This window comes from Bos indicus x Bos taurus, chromosome 11, assembly GCF_003369695.1.
Source record: "Bos indicus x Bos taurus breed Angus x Brahman F1 hybrid chromosome 11, Bos_hybrid_MaternalHap_v2.0, whole genome shotgun sequence".
NCBI classification, from domain to species: domain Eukaryota; kingdom Metazoa; phylum Chordata; class Mammalia; order Artiodactyla; family Bovidae; genus Bos; species Bos indicus x Bos taurus.
This window is the reverse complement of record NC_040086.1, coordinates 85,676,129-85,692,249: the sequence shown is the minus strand read 5'-3', so window position 1 is coordinate 85,692,249 and position 16,121 is coordinate 85,676,129. Positions and strand designations below refer to the sequence as shown.

The 16,121-nt window shown below is 36.8% G+C and overlaps 1 protein-coding gene across 7 annotated transcripts in view; it reads right to left on the bottom strand.

Moving 5' to 3' along the window:
• Positions 1–16,121, bottom strand: part of ROCK2 (Rho associated coiled-coil containing protein kinase 2) — a 129,570-nt gene that overhangs the window by 21,285 nt on the left and 92,164 nt on the right. For all 7 annotated transcript variants that reach the window (XM_027556064.1, XM_027556065.1, XM_027556066.1 and 4 more), the window contains exons 18-23: positions 15,204–15,363; positions 13,276–13,436; positions 12,734–12,918; positions 6,049–6,118; positions 5,241–5,344; positions 1,747–1,933 (exon numbers count right to left, since the gene is read on the bottom strand). In XM_027556064.1, the coding sequence (XP_027411865.1) occupies positions 1,747–1,933; positions 5,241–5,344; positions 6,049–6,118; positions 12,734–12,918; positions 13,276–13,436; positions 15,204–15,363 (867 nt within the window). The remainder of the gene's footprint in view (positions 1–1,746; positions 1,934–5,240; positions 5,345–6,048; positions 6,119–12,733; positions 12,919–13,275; positions 13,437–15,203; positions 15,364–16,121) is intronic.

Here is a 16,121-nt window from a genome sequence, read left to right as displayed (position 1 = left end):
CCTTCCCATCCATGATTGTATACTTTTACTACACACATATGAAACAATATAATGCACTTTTATGTGATTTTAAACTGTCCATAAATAGCATGATGCTGTATTTATTTTTTTGTAATTGCTTTCACTCATTATATTAAGAATGAAATTGTCGATATATATAATTAATTTTAACTGATGTAGTAGTTCTATCGTCTACCGCATTTATCTATTCACTCATCTATTAATATATTTGAATTTTTGCTATTACAAACATTTATGCTGCTAGGAGTAGTGTGTCTGAATTTCGTTAGCACATTTATCTTATTATGAACTTTCTTTGGATTATATGAATATTTAAAATTTACTGGAACTTGCAGTATTATTTCCTATACTATAGTATGCTATATTCAGAGAAGGCGATCGTACCCGACTCCAGTACTCTTGCCTAGAAAATCCCATGGACGGAGCAGCCTGCTAGGCTGCAGTCCATGGGGTCGCAAAGAGTCGGACACAACTGAGAGACCTCACTTTCACTTTTCACTTTCATGCACTGGAGAAGAAAATGGCAGCCCGCTCCAGTGTTCTTGCCTGGAGAATCCCAGGGACGGGGGAGCCTGGTGGGTTGCCGTCTATGGGGTCGCACAGAGTCGGACACGATTGAAGAAATTTAGCAACAGCAGCAGCAGCAGTATGCTCTATTAAATTTATACTCTGGATATTAGTAAGAAAAACATTGTTTTCCACACATCCTTCAGACATTTCAAAGTAGTCAGACACTGAATTTTTGCCAACATGAAGGCTATGAAATGGTGATACAAAATTATTTTAGCTAGCCTTTTCCTAAATAATAGTAAAGTTAAACATTTGCTCATATTTTTAGGTTTTCTCTTTTGGCCAATTTTCCCTTTGGATTATTTAGCTTTTTCTTACTGAATAGTAGGAGTTCCACTTATATTCTAGATACTAATCACTTGTTTAATAAATACAAGTATTTTCCCCTGTCATTTGTTTTTTGTTACAAGTAAATTTTAAGTTTCAAATATTTAAAAATTTTTATTTTACATATTTAGGTTCTTAAGATAGCTAGAATTTACTGTTATATACGGTAAATGATAATAAGAATCTAATTTTATTCCTTTCCACATAAAAACATAGTCATTTCAAAACCATAAACCTGTATCCTCTCCCACTGATTTGTGTGTTGCCGCTGACGTCATATGCCAAGTTCCCCTGTGTGTCAGTCTATTTCTGGTCTCCCTACTCACTTTCACTGAACAGGATGAAATATCCCTGTTCTGATGCCATGCTTTAAAATTACTGTAACATTTTTCATAGATCTAGACAATTGATAAGGCTAACTCAACTACTTGATATTTTACTTCTATATGAAATTTTTATTACAATTATTTTCAACCTACATATGGCTATCTTCATGATTAAACTAATCTTCATGATTAATTTCAAATTCTTTTAAACTACAATTGGTTTAACAAGAAAAAAAAAGACTTAAACTGTTTTGTACTTTTGGTGTTTTCTTTTCACTTTAGTCCTTAACTCTGAATTTACCAACAAGTGAAGCCACTGGAAGTTGTGTTTTCGAGGGCCCCCTCTCTGCCAAACAACACTGAGAAGCTGATGGTTCACTAGCTCAAATATCTTGTAGCCAAAACATACAATTTTTCATTTAGATTTATGTCACTTTCCTAGTATTTCTAAAGCAAGATTTTTAACAATTATAGCCAAAAATGAACCAAGGACTTTACTTACAGACGCAATAGTAGCATCTTTTTCGGTGAGTTCCTGTTTGTGTCGAGCCATCATCTCTTTGATCTCCAGCTCTTTCATGATCTTCTCTTTTTCCAAATCAGAATACTGTTCCTCAGCAATTGAACGAGCCAGTTGCTCAGAATCTGCTTTGGTTAAGGTAATCTCCAGTTGAGCAGCCAAGGAGTCCCTATATTTAAGAGAAATAAAATTTTAACATTCAATTTTTTATTACAAAGCTCAAGTTTTTCTCTAATTAACTTCATCAGATCAGTCAGTTCAGTTCAGTCACTCAGTTGTATCCTACTCTTTGCGAACCCATGGACTGTAGCATGCCAGGCCTCCCTGTCCATCACCAACTCCTGGAGTTTACTCAAACTCAAGTCCATCGAGTCAGTGATGCCATCCAGGCGTCTCATCCTCTGTCATCCTGCTCTCCTCCTGCCTTCAATCTTTCCTAGTATCGGGGTCTTTACCAATGAGTCAATTCTTCACACCAGGTGGCCAAAGTATTGGAGCTACAGCTTCAGCATCCGTCTTTCCAATGAATATTCAGGACTGATTTCCTTGAGGATTGACTGCTTGGATCTCCCTGTAGTCCAAGGGACCCTCAACAGTCTCCTGCGACACCACAGTTCAAAAGCCTCACTTCTGCCCTCAGCTTTCTATATAGTCCAACTCTCACATCCATACATGACTACTGGAAAACCCACAGCTTTGACTACACAGACCTCTGTTGGCAAACTAATGTCTCTGCTTTTTAACATGCTATCTAGGTTGGGCATAACTTTCCTTACAAGGGGCAAGTGTTTTTAAATTTCATGGTTGCAGTCACCATCTGCAGTGATTTTGGAGCCCAAAAAAATAAAGTCTGACATTGTTTCCATTTTTCCCCATCTATTTGCCATGAAGTGATGGGACCGGATCCCATGATCTTAGTTTTCTGAATGTTGAGCTTTAAGCCAACTTTTTCACTCTCCTCTTTCACTTTCATCAAGAGGCTCTTTAGTTCTTCTTCACTTTCTGCCATAAGGGTGGTGTCATCTGCATATCTGAGGTTATTGATATTTCTCCTGGCAATCTTGATTCCAGCTTGTGCTTCCTCCAGTCCAGCGTTTCTCATGATGTACTTTGCATATAAGTTAAATAAGCAGGGTGACAATATACAGCCTTGACATACTCCTTTCCTGATTTGGAACCACTCTATTGTTCCCTGTCCGGTTCTAACTGTTGCTTTTTAATCTTCATATGGGTTTCTCAGGAGGTAGGTAAGGTGGTCTGGTATTCCCATCTCTGCCGGGAGCCGGCGAGAGACATTCCACTTGTGACAAAGGTCATGAGGAAGGAGGCTCGGCATACGCAAAGGCGGGATCGAGCCTCAGGAGTCCCCCTGGATATTCTCGAGTATCTACCCCCCCAAAAAAACAGTCTGCCTACTTTATTGCTTTGTGCTCTCACCTCTGACTTTACTGGGGGCTGGTCCCCTACCACCATCTCGCTCTCTCTGACAAAGAGTTAACTTACAGCTCCAATTAATAAAAGTTCCTGGGCAATTAGGAGTGTTTAAATCCAAACCCCTCAGAGAGCTCTCTAACTCGCCTGACAAGTTTACCCGGACTCCTACAGTTATGCATACGATTGTTTACAGTCTCCCAGCCTCGAGAGGCACGGGAAGCTTAAGATACTCAAATAGCTTAGAGCCTCTCAGAGAGTTAGAAACTGTCAGAATAAAACTAGTAAAAGATTTCATTGATGAACCAATGCTTGTTGACAAGTTTTCACATCCCCTGAATTGTATCCTTGAATGTGTATTAATTAATGTAGTTGGTATGTAGAAAAAATTAGTAGTGGCCTTGGTGTTAGTAACTTTAGACCCTTAAGGTAATAAATTCTTTCCTTTGTTGTAAACCCATTACACATCCGCCCTATAGGAATGCAATTTTTTCTTCAGAAGATGGCGCAAAACCTTAAAATAATTACTCTTAGAGAAAATAAGTCTTTGTTGATAAGTCTTTGTCAAGAGTCATAAAATGTTAATACGCCTTCTGGCCAGAAGATGATGTAAATCACCTAAACCATTTGTATATGATAAATTTGTAGGAAAGAAACCCTGGTTTTTGATAAGGATCAAAGACTGCTGACTTTGCATCCCCTATTATCCTCTATGTGTAACTTAGGGTATATAAGCCCCTGTTGAAAATAAAGTTACAGGCCTTGCTCACCAACGCTTGGTCTCCCCATGTCATTTTTCTCCTCAATTTCCAGCTGAGTCTCCATCTGGAGAGCGGATATCCTCTGCAACCATTTATTTGCCTGCGCTTCTAAGACCCACTCGAGAAGGTGTCTAAGGTGGGGCACCTTCCGCTATTCTAGAGGGCGCCTGTGGCCTCCGTGGTCAGAGCTAACCTGGTGTCACGGGTTATACTGATTTTCCACGTAAACCAAGCTACTCAGCTTCTTTTCTCCACTGAATTTTCCTACTGAGCTATCCTCATTCTATTATTCTTTATATCTTTGATGAATAAATAAATAATCACCGACGCCGTCTCCCCTTCGAATACCCTGGATCAGCTGGGGCTGGACCTCGACACATCTCTTTAAGAATTTTCCACAAACAAACTGACTGTGTAATCCACACAGTCAAAGGCTTTGGCACAGTCAATAAAGCAGAAATAGATGTTTTTCTGGAACTCTCTAGCTTTTTTGATGATGCAGCAGATGTTGGCAATTTGATCTCTGGTTCCTCTGCCTTTTCTAAATCCAGCTTGAACATCTAGAAGTTCACGGCTCACGTACTGTTGAAGCACAGCTTGGAGAATTTTGAGCATTACTTTGCTAGTGTGTGAGATGAGTGCAGTTGTGCGGTAGTTTGAACGTTCTTTGGCATTGCCTTTCTTTGGGATTGGAATGAAAACTGACCTTTTCTAGTCCTGAGGCCACTGCTGAGTTTTCCAAATTTGCTGGCATATGGAGTGCAGCACTTAATAGCATCATCTTTTAGGATCTGAAAAAGCTCAGCTGGAATTCCATCACCTCCCCTAGCTTTGTTCATAGTGATGCTTCCTAAGGCCCACTTGATTTTGTATTCCAGGATGTCTGGCTCTAGTTCAGTGATCATACCATAGTGCTTATCTGGGTCATGAAGATCTTTTACGTATAGTTCTTCTGTGTATTTTTGCCACCTCTTCTTAATATCTTTGGCTTTTTATTAACTTCATCAACAAATTTTACCTGGAGTTCCCTGGTGGTTCAGATAGTAAAGAATCAGCCTGCCAATGCAGGAGACCTGGGTTTGGATTGGGAAGATCCTCTGGAGAAGGGAATGGCAACCCACTCCAGTATTCTTGCCTGGACAATTCCTTGGCCAGAGAAGCCTGGCAGGCTACAATCAATGGGTTGCAAAGAGTTGGGCATGACTAAGTGACTTAACACATATACAGGCACTTTCTAGGAGTAGGGTACATGTCTATGAACAGAGATAAGGATCTTATCCTTACCTTTCATCCTGTAATTCCTGCTTCTTCTGCTGTAATTCTTTACAAAGTTTGGTCTTTTCTTCACATTCTTCCTTAAGTTCCCTAACCTGTGTTTTATAGAGGGTCTAAATAGCAAAACAGAATAGAAACATGGATCATCATTGTTACAAATATTCAAAAGCTATCCAGACAAAAAGTTCAGCTGATTACTACATAATAGGCTCATAAAACTGAGTAATGTTGAGCCCATGAGCAAAGTGATAGTTCAATGAGATTTTCTATTTTCTGGTAATCAACCCAATTAACTAATAAAACTTCAGCTAATAATTTACAAGTGTGATTTTTCAACTGGATATCCTAGTGAAATTTCTCACTAAATGTCATATTGGTAGGATGAAGAGGCAAAGAAAAATATTATCAATTTATTCAAGAAAATTTTGCTGGCTTAAAAATCAATGAGGTGACAGTTATTATTTCATATTTTAAAACTCAAAAAAGGGCAAATGTTACAATGACAATCTTATTTCTTTCATTATACAAATACATTCTTCCTCAAAAATCAATGCTTTTTAAAATGAACTTCATATGGTGTGGGTATGTACTTAGAACTACTTTTTTTTGAAATGATAATGGATTTCTGTTAGACTATCTACAGTCTCTTGCCCCAGTATTCCTTTTACAGATGTGTGGTACAAAACATTCATCCAAAATTCTCTCTGGAATTTGCTAAAGAATTTAAAGAATCAGTCTCCTGGTTTTTCAGCAAAAAAAAAAAATTTTAATAATTCTACAAATACAATACTTTTCAAAGTAACATGTCTGGACTTACTGAGAAATACTGCTCTGCTTCAAGCTGATCCTGGAGCTCTTTCATCTGTCCATCTGCATCTTGACGTTCTCTGTGGGGACATTGGTTAGACACATATTAAGCCAGCAACTCTTGAAATGTGGTCTAGGAAACCTCTGGGAGTACCTAAGACCTCTCAAGAAAATCCATGAGGTAAAATTATTTTCATAATACTGAGAATCATGGCTACTTTTAAAGCATTAATTCTTTCCATGTATATATACTTTCATGAGGCTGCATGACATATGAGGATTTTATTATTCCAAAAGCTAATGAAACGTATGCATGTATGCTCCTGTTTTTAAATTTTCTCAGTTTCAATTTCGAACACAATAAACAACATTAGATAAAATTCACATAAACAAAAACTCTTTGGGCCCGCAATAATTTTTTTAAGAGCATAAGGGATTCAGAGACCAAACAGTACTATATTAAACTAATAACACTGAATTATATTCGCAAACATGCATTGTGATCAGCCATTTATGCCAAAAAGTAGTACAATTAAAGAGTACCTGAAAATCGATTATTTCAGAATGAGTGTAGAAACAACTGGGAGGGGCCCTGCAGGGAGGTTAAGAGTACAGGTTTTTATATCTAAATGTAAACAGTAACTGCACAGATTTCTGGTGGCTCAGTGGTAAAGAATCCACCAGTAATACAGGAGACACGAGTTCAGTCCCTGGGTTGGGAAGATCCCCTAAGAGAAGGAAATGGCAACCCATTCCAGTTATTCTTGCTCAGAAAATCCCATGGACAGAGGAGCCGGGTGGGCTACAGTCCATGGGTTGCAAAAGAGTTGGACACAACTTAGCAAACAACAACAAAATGGTTAACTGCACAGATTTGAACGCTCTGTAAAAATTCAGAGTTCTACATTTATCCTTTGTGTACTTTCTATATATATCTTAATCTTCAGTAAAGAAAAAAGTTAAATAAAAAACCTAGTAACACTCGTAAGATGTTGGGTTGAAATAAAAGTACAGGCTTGTCAAAAAAATGAAATCATATATATATATTATAGTTATTTCAAATCAAAGCTAAGAAGAAAGAAAACAAGTTGGAGAACAACATATACAATTAAAAAACAACAAAAAAACCAAACAAACAAAAATATTCTACAAAACTCAACCCTATAAATATAGTACACATGTACAGGTACAGGCACAGAAAAAGGTATGGAAACATATATTAAGACTATAAAGATATATTACTTCTGGACAGATTAACCATGTCTGTATTCATAAGTTCAGTACAGTTCAGTCGCTCAGTCGTGTCCGACTCTGCGACCCCATGAACCAAAGCATCCCAGGCCTCTCTGTCCATCACCAACTCCTGGAGTCCACCCAAACTCAAGTCGGTGATGCCATCCAACCATCTCATCCTCTGTCGTCTCCTTCTCCTCCTGCCCTCAATCTTTCCCAGCATCAGGGTCTTTTCAAATGAGTTAGCTCTTTGCATCAGATGGCCAAAGTATTGGAGTTTCAGCTTCAACATCAGTCCTTCCAATGAATATCCAGGACTGATCCCCTTTAGGATGGACTGCTTGGATCTCCTTGTAATCCAAGGGACTCTCAAGAGTCTTCTCCAACACCACAGTTCAAAAGCATCAATTCTTCAGCACTCAGCTTTCTCCACAGTCCAACTTTCACATCCATACATGACCACTGGAAAAACCATAGCCTTGACTAGATGGACCTTTGTTGCCAAAGTAATGTCTCTGCTTTTTCCTATGCTGTCTAGGTTGGTCATAACTTTCCTTCAAAGGAAAAGTGTCTTTTAATTTCATGGCTGCAAGCACCATCTGCAGTGATTTTGGAGCCCCCCCAAAAAAAGTCTGACATTGTTTCCAATCCTTCCCCATCTATTTGCCACGAAGTGATGGGACCGGATCCCATGATCTTAGTTTTCTGAATGTTGAGCTTTAAGCCAACTTTTTCACTCTCCTCTTTCACTTTCATCAAGAGGCTCTTTAGTTCTTCTTCACTTTCTGCCATTAAGGGGGGTGTCTGCATACCTGAGGTTATTGATATTTCTCCCTGCAATCTTGATTCCAGCTTGCGTTTCCTCCAGCCCAGTGTTTCTCATGATGTACTCTGCATATAAGTTAAATAAGCAGGGTGACAATATACAGCCTTGATGTACTCCTTTTCCTATTTGGAACTAGTCTATTGTTCCATGTCCAGTTCTAACTGTTGCTTCCTGACCTGCATACAGGTTTCTCAAGAGGTAGGTCAGGTGGTCTGGTATTCCCATCTCTTTCAGAATTTTCCACAGTTTATTGTGATCCACACAGTCAAAGGCTCAATAAAGCAGAGATAGATGTTCTTCTGGAACTCTCTTGCTTTTTCGATGATCCAATGGATGTTGGCAATTTGATCTCTGGTTCCTCTGCCTTTTCTAAAACCAGCTTGAACATCTGGAAGTTCACTGTTCACGTAGTGCTGAAGCCTGGCTTGGGAGAATTTTAAGCATTACATTACTAGCGTGTGAGATGAGTGCAATTGTGTGGTAGTTTTAACATTCTTTGGCATTGCCTTTCTTTGGTATTGGAATGAAAACTGACCTTTTCCAGTCCTGAGGCCACTGCTGAGTTTTCCAAATTTGCTGGCATATTGAGTACAGCACTTTCACAGCATCATCTTACAGGATTTGAAGTAGCTCAAGTGGAATTCAAGTGGAATTAGAGAAGGCAATGGCACCCCACTCTAGTACTCTTGCCTGGAAAATCCCATGGACAGAGGAGCCTGGTAGGCTGCAGTCCATGGGGTCGCTAAGAGCCGGACACGACTGAGCGACTTCACTTTCACTTTTCTCTTTTCATGCACTGGAGAAGGAAATGGCAACCCACTCCAGTATTCTTGCCTGGAGAACCCCAGGGACGACGGAGCCTGGTGGGCTGCCGTCTATGGGGTCACACAGAGTCGGACACGACTGAAGCGACTTAGCATAGCATAGCATAGCAAGTAGAATTCCATCACCTCCATTAGCTTTGTTCATAATGATGCTTCCTGAGGCCCATTTGACTTCACATTCCAGGATGTCTGGCTCTAGTTTAGTGATCACACCATCATGATTATCTGGGTCGTGAAGATCTTTTTTGTATAGTTCTTCTGTGTATTCTTGCCACCTCTTCTTAGTATCTCCTGCTTCTGTTAGGTCCCTACCATTTCTGTCCTTTATTGAGCCCATCTGTGCATGAAATGTTCCCTTGGTATCTCTAATTTTCTTGAAGAGATCTCTAGTCTTTCCCAGTCTACTCTTTACCTCTATTTCTTTGCATTGATCACTGAGGAAGGCTTTCTTATCTCTTCTTGCTATTCTTTGGAACTCTGCATTCAAATGGGTGTATCTTTCCTTTTCTCCTTTGCTTTTTGCTTCCCTTCTTTTCACAGCTTTTTGTAAGGCCTCCTCAGACAGCCATTTTGCTTTTCTTGGGGATGGTCTTGATTCCTGTCTCCTGTACAATGTCACAAACCTCTGTCCATAGTTCATCAGGCACTCTATCAGATCTAGTCCCTTAAATCTATTTCTCACTTCCACTGTACAGTCATAAGGGATTTGATTTAGGTCATACCTGAATGGTCTAGTGGTTTTCTCCACTTTCTTCAATTTTAGTTTGAATTTGGCAATAAGGAGTTCATGATCTGAGTCACAGTCAGCTCCCCGTCTTATTTTTGCTGACTGTATAGAGCTTCTCCATCTTTGGCTGCAAAGAACAGAATCAATTGGATTTTGGTGTCAACCATCTGGTGATGTCCATGTGTAGAGTCTTCTCTTGTGTTGTTGGAAGAGGGTGTTTGCTATGACCAGTGTGTTCTCTTGGAAAAATCTATTAGCCTTTGCCCTGCTTCATTCTGTACTCCAAGGTCAAATTTGCTTATTACTCCAGGTGTTTCTTGACTTCCTACTTTTGCATTCCAGTCTCCTATAATGAAAAGGACATCTTTTTTGGGTGTTAGAACTGTTCAACTTCAGCTTCTTCAGCATTACTGGTCAGGGCATAGACTTGGCTTACTATGATATTGAATGGTTTGTCTTGGAAATGAACAGAGATCATTCTGTCATTTTTGAGATTGCATTCAAGTACTGCATTTTGGACTCTTTTGTTGACTGTGATGGCTATTCCATTTCTTGTAAGGGCTTCCTGCCCACAAAAGTAGATATAATGGTCATCTGAGTTTAATTTACCCATTCCAGTCCATTTTAGTTTGCTGATTCCCAGAATGTCAACGTTCACTCTTGCCATCTCCTGTTTGACCACTTCCAATTTGCCTTGATTCATGGACCTAACATTCCAGGTTCCTATGCAATATTGCTCTTTACAGCATCGAACCCTGTTCCATCACCAGTCCCATTCACAAGTGGGTGTTGTTTTTGCTTTGGCTCCATCCCTCATTCTTTCTGGAGTTATTTCTCCACTGATCTCCAATAGCATACTGGGCACCTACTGACCTGGGGAGTTCATCTTTCAGTGTCCTATCCTTTTTCCTTTTCATACTGTTCATAAAGGAGACCTTATATTTGTTTTCTCTTTATCTTTTAATATAGATCTAAATATTTTAAAATGAGAAAATATTTTACTACCAGTTGGATATTTTAAAAATGTATGTAGGTGGACTTCCCTGGCAGTTCAGTGATTAAGACTCCACACCTCCACTGCAGGGGGCACGGGTTCTATTCCTGGTCAGGAAACTAAGATCCCACAGGCTGTATGGCCAAATAAATTTATAAACAAAAGTGTATAAAGCAAGAAAAACTCAAGAGAGATTAAATGATTTAATCACACCACCTTCAATTTCAATTTAATATTACTTAGATAACTTTCATCATTATTTTAATTTAATATAATCTGATCACTTTGTTTACTCACTGGTCCTTCAACTTCTGGATAAATAGGAAATTATTACCAGATGTCACTTCACTGTGTTAATTCTGTATTTTATTATTAATCAGTATATTATTTAAAAAAGTATGATTCTTATTTCTCTGAGCTAAAGATATGAAAGATGCTAATAACATATGAAAGAGCAAGTTTTAAAAATTTGAAATCATTACTAGCTAGGCTCACATGCAGCAAACTCCAGTGTAATATTAATATCATGATCTTTTTGAAGAGCTACTGTTCATTATATGTAACTTTTAAAACCCCACATTTATTAGGTATTTAATAAAAGCTATTTTTCAGAAATTATATAATATGCACATGGTTACAGTTAGATAGTACAGACTAGCACAGAAAAAAATTATGAAATGTCGCAGTCTCCTTATCCATAACCATCCACGTGACAATCCTATTTCCCTAGAGGAAATCACTTTGTTTCATTTCCTTTTATTGTTCTTTTGTGGTTCCCACCACATCTCAGCTTATTCCTGGACATACGTTTTAATTATTTACCAATTCCCTGCTGCCATATGTGAGAATTTAGCTCTTACCACCCCTAACCGCTCCCCAACCCCTAATACAGTTATATCACTGGTCTAAGTGACATAATCAAGCCTCCATTCATTTCCTATTGCATCAACCACAAACCACAACCTCCCCAGCTGGAGATAAGAACTGCAACAATTCCATTCTCTTTTGTTTTTGAGATTTCATACTAACATGTCTAAATGTGAGTCTTTTCTCAAGTATAGTTGCTGGTCTTTTCAATATAAAGACTTCTTTTCCAGCTATGAGAAATTCTTTTCTATTATTTCTTTAGTAACTTCCTTCCCTAAGATTCTCTGGAATTCCTTGTCTGGCGCTAGAATTCTTAGAATCAGCTGGTGTGTGTCTTAGCTTTTCTCTCATATATTCTATGTCATTTCTTCTTGTTCTATATTTTGTGAAATTAAAAAAAATTTTTTTTCTTCAAACTCTTCTAATAAATTTACATTGGCAATAATTTTTAACCTTCAAGAGCTCCTTCCTATTCTGTCTTTCCTTTTTACGTCAGGTTCATGTTTAATTGAAGTGGTATTTCCTAGAATCTTTGATCAGTACTAATTATACTACTAATGACTAAATGGGGCAATTTTTAACAGTATATTTACTATATACCTTAATTTAAAGTATTTTAACAATGTTTTCTAAGTAAATTAAATATAGCACTAGAGAAAGTGCGTTGCTCAGTTGTGTCTGACTCTTTGTGACTCCCACAGATTGTAGTCCGTCAGGCTCCTCTGTCCATAGAATTCTCCAGGCAAGAATATTGGAGTGGGTTGCCATTTCCTTCTCTAGGGGATCTTCCTGACTCAGAGATATAGCACAAGAGTGTATCCTAAAAAATGATTTAAAAATTTATATGGTGTTTGCTTAATGGTCAAACATTTCCAAGTCCCAGAAACTAAAGGAACAAACAAAAGACACTTTTGTTTGCGAGACAGTCCTGAGGAGGAATCTTAAGAGCATGGAGTGCACACCCCAGACCTTTTCTTCTTCAGCACAAACAATATACCATTATATCATAATGTGGCAGTAGTAAAAATTGTTGGGAATGCAAATAAAATCTTTTGGAAAGACAATAGTGGCACTCAACACATCATTTAAACAGAAAGAAGAGAAAAATGTGTTCAAGAAAACAAAGGAGTCAGAAGAAAATTCCCAGATAAGTAAAAATTAAGATAATTTACATGGAGATAGCTCTGCATATTAGTAAGTCTTTGTCTCAAACAATTAACTTACTTTCGAAGTTCAGCATTCTGTTTTTCCAAGCTCATTTTCATTTCTAGGAGATGATTATTCTCTTGCTTTAACTGCTTTTCTGACATTTTTAGTGTGTTAACTTGCTGTGTTTGCATCTTCAAGTCATTTTGTGTAAGGCAGCGCTTCTGAGTTTCCTGTTCTATTTTTAATGTCAAGTTTCTAACCTAAAAAATAGTGTTATTGGTATGCAAGCAAATTATTTTGATTTTTTCATCAATGAAGCTGGCAGTAAATATAATGACATAAAACAGATTTCTTCTCCTTAAACAGTTAATTCATTTCACAGTATTTTTTGGATTTTCCATAATAATATATTTTTTAAATAAAGTATAGTCTTCAAAGAAACTGTAATTATGATTCATTTAGTATATCACCCAAATCTGGTACAATTAAAAAATTACAGAATATTATTTTATAAGAAAAAAATTTTAATTGTAAAACCATCATTGAACCTCTACAAATAAACCTAGTTTATTATTAATTAATTAAATAGTTCATTATACAGTAAGCTGCACACTTACATCCTCATTTAGCACATCTTTCTGTTTGAGGAGTTCATTTATTTTCTGCTGTGACTGTTTGAGGTCACAGTCTAATATAGAGCATCTTTTCTCAGCCTCCAGCAACAAGTTCTCTACTTTCTGTTTTAAAGTTCTTTCCTCCGAGAGCTTTTTCTCCATTTCTATTGCCACAAAAATAGACATAATCATGAACCAAACGAAAAAAGCATATCAAATACATGACACAGTGCTAATAAAAATTGCAATAAATGATGCTGCCTCAAAAATTTTCTTAATTTCCAGTTTTTTTCATTACTCCTCTTAACACAATTGAAATATCAACAATTTCATGCTTAAAAATTAACTGTTATATTTGCAGGGTGTAAAAATCTACCACACTCTGCAATATTATATTCATTTTAATGAAAGCAAAATAATTCTGCCTTTATCACTTACTGCAAAGTTATATTAAGTAAAATTTAAACATTATGAATTTTCAGTTTTTAATGAACTAGCTTCAAAAGTGTGGAAAAATGAAACATTTTTCATATACTACTAAAAACAGCTAGCATTTCTAGGCACTTTTCATGTATCAATGCACCTGTTTTTCACAACCAAATACAGGAACTGTCCCTTTACAGGAAACTAGGCATAAAAGGCTAAGTAACTAGACAAGATCACAGAGCTAGTAATTCATTGGTAAGCCATACTCTTACACAAAGGAAGCAATGACATGCAGTAGAAAGACCAAAGGTTTTATACCATATTTGAGTACCATCTACAAAATTTAAGTTGTGTGCAATCATGCAAAATACGAAAGTCATCTGTTATGTTAGAGTTGTAGAAAGAAATCTGAAAAAAGACAGTTGTTACTATGCTAAATTGGTTCATTTTCAACAGTTCTGAGAACAACTTATAAACAAATGTACTCATTTAAAAAACTAATCACTGGAATGTGGGTCTAGAGAACAGAAAGAGGCATAAGTGAACTCACTGAGATGAGGAAAACATAGATTCTCTATCTTGTCTTGGGTGGTGATTACACGTGTGTTACAAATGTGAAAAATGTTTGCATTTATAGCACCTAAATTATAATCTCAAAAGAAATTCAACTCTTGTCTTGTCCCACTTTCTTATTAGGTATTTCTAAATATAGCACTCATTTCATCTTTTATCATCTAAAATCAATGTCTTAAACTAAACTGCTTTTGACCAAAAAAACCCTCCAATTTTAACTACACTCACTAATTAAAAGGCTATTTTTTTGCTAAGTTATTAATAAATCTTACGGTTTAATATGAAATGAAATTTCTGTTTAAAAGTTTTACAAATCTTTGACAAGAATACTTTATTGATTTCTTTTGGAACTTCAAATCCATCATATATAAACAGTCAGTTTGGAAAACAAGATATAACCTAAAAGACAATTCCAAGATAACAGGCTTGGTTTGTGGAAAAGTCAACTTTGTTATCTTACCCTACACTCGTTAGCTTTGTGTGGCTCTGACCAAATATAGCTAGTATCTTCATCATGCCAGATTTCAAAATATTCAGTCAACTTATATAAACTTTAGGAAAAAATTTTGTAACATGAGCTGATGAAATGTCAAACTAATTATAAAAAGAGGATATCCCCCAAATCTGAACAGATATATCTAGAACTACACACTCTATATGCCTGCCACTATTGATACCACTGAAATATTCATTTCTCTCTGATCTAAAAATGTGGTTGAGCAATTTTGCATTTGAGCCTCACTATCCTAGAAATGGTCATGGCCTTAAAGGAAAAAAAAATGTATATACATATATACATACACACACACACACACAAATATATATATGTTAAGCTTTCCTAATAGTTTTTTTAAATATTTTCCAAAATCAGAATTGAATACAGAATCAAGTCTGTAAAATATTGCTGAAAATCCTCTTATGAAAATGCGTACCTTTCATGGCTTCTGATTTAGCTTCTTCAATGGATTCATAAATCTTGTTTTTATCTGCAAGCCGTGCTTTTGTAGCCTTATGTTCAGTTTCTTCTTGTTCTAAACTTTGCTGTATGACTTTTAGTTGGTATGTCATATCTATTTCCATGTTGTTCTTTTCCTATTAAAGATTTAAACAGCAGCCATCAACAAAACAGACTGGCTCACAATTTCAAAAATTTCTTTACAGGCTTACTAACAATGTTTAACATGTTCCCTCCAATCTTCAGACTTCCTGTAAAAGTACCCTATGTGCTGTTCCACCTGTTTGCTTCCCAATGTACTTATCTCCACTACTGTTTCGAGATCTTCACTGTGATTACTTGAGCTCAATAAAGTGATGAATGATACCTCAATTATCAAGTCATTTTTCATTTGAACTCACTGTTGCCCTTGAAACTATTTCCTTGATATACTTGACCTCACTTGGCTCTCTCCACCCTTCTCTCATCTTTTCTGCTGTGTGAAGTTTTCTCCCAGCCACCTCTTAAATATTGGGTGTTCTCTGTAGGTAGCATTCTTTAGCCATAATGCTTCTCCTCTTTCTGTATTATCTCTCAAACTTTTAAAACATATTTAACATTTTCCTTTGCTAGATCTGGCGGGGGGGTGGGAATAAAACTCAGGATCCTTTACTAGTCATCTTTATTTTCCACATGGAAAACATGTTTTAAGTTGAGAACCATTAACAGAAGTTAATTTTCTATATATCCTCAAAAGATTTTCTAATTCTTTGTTTCCTATAGTTTATATCATAAATACAGACTTTTTTTTTCAATAATGAAAATAATTTTTTTCAAACTACACAATCTATCAACAGAGTAGTTTATTCTGCTTTGAAAACCACAGGTCTAAGCAATCTCCTTCAGATGGGTTCTT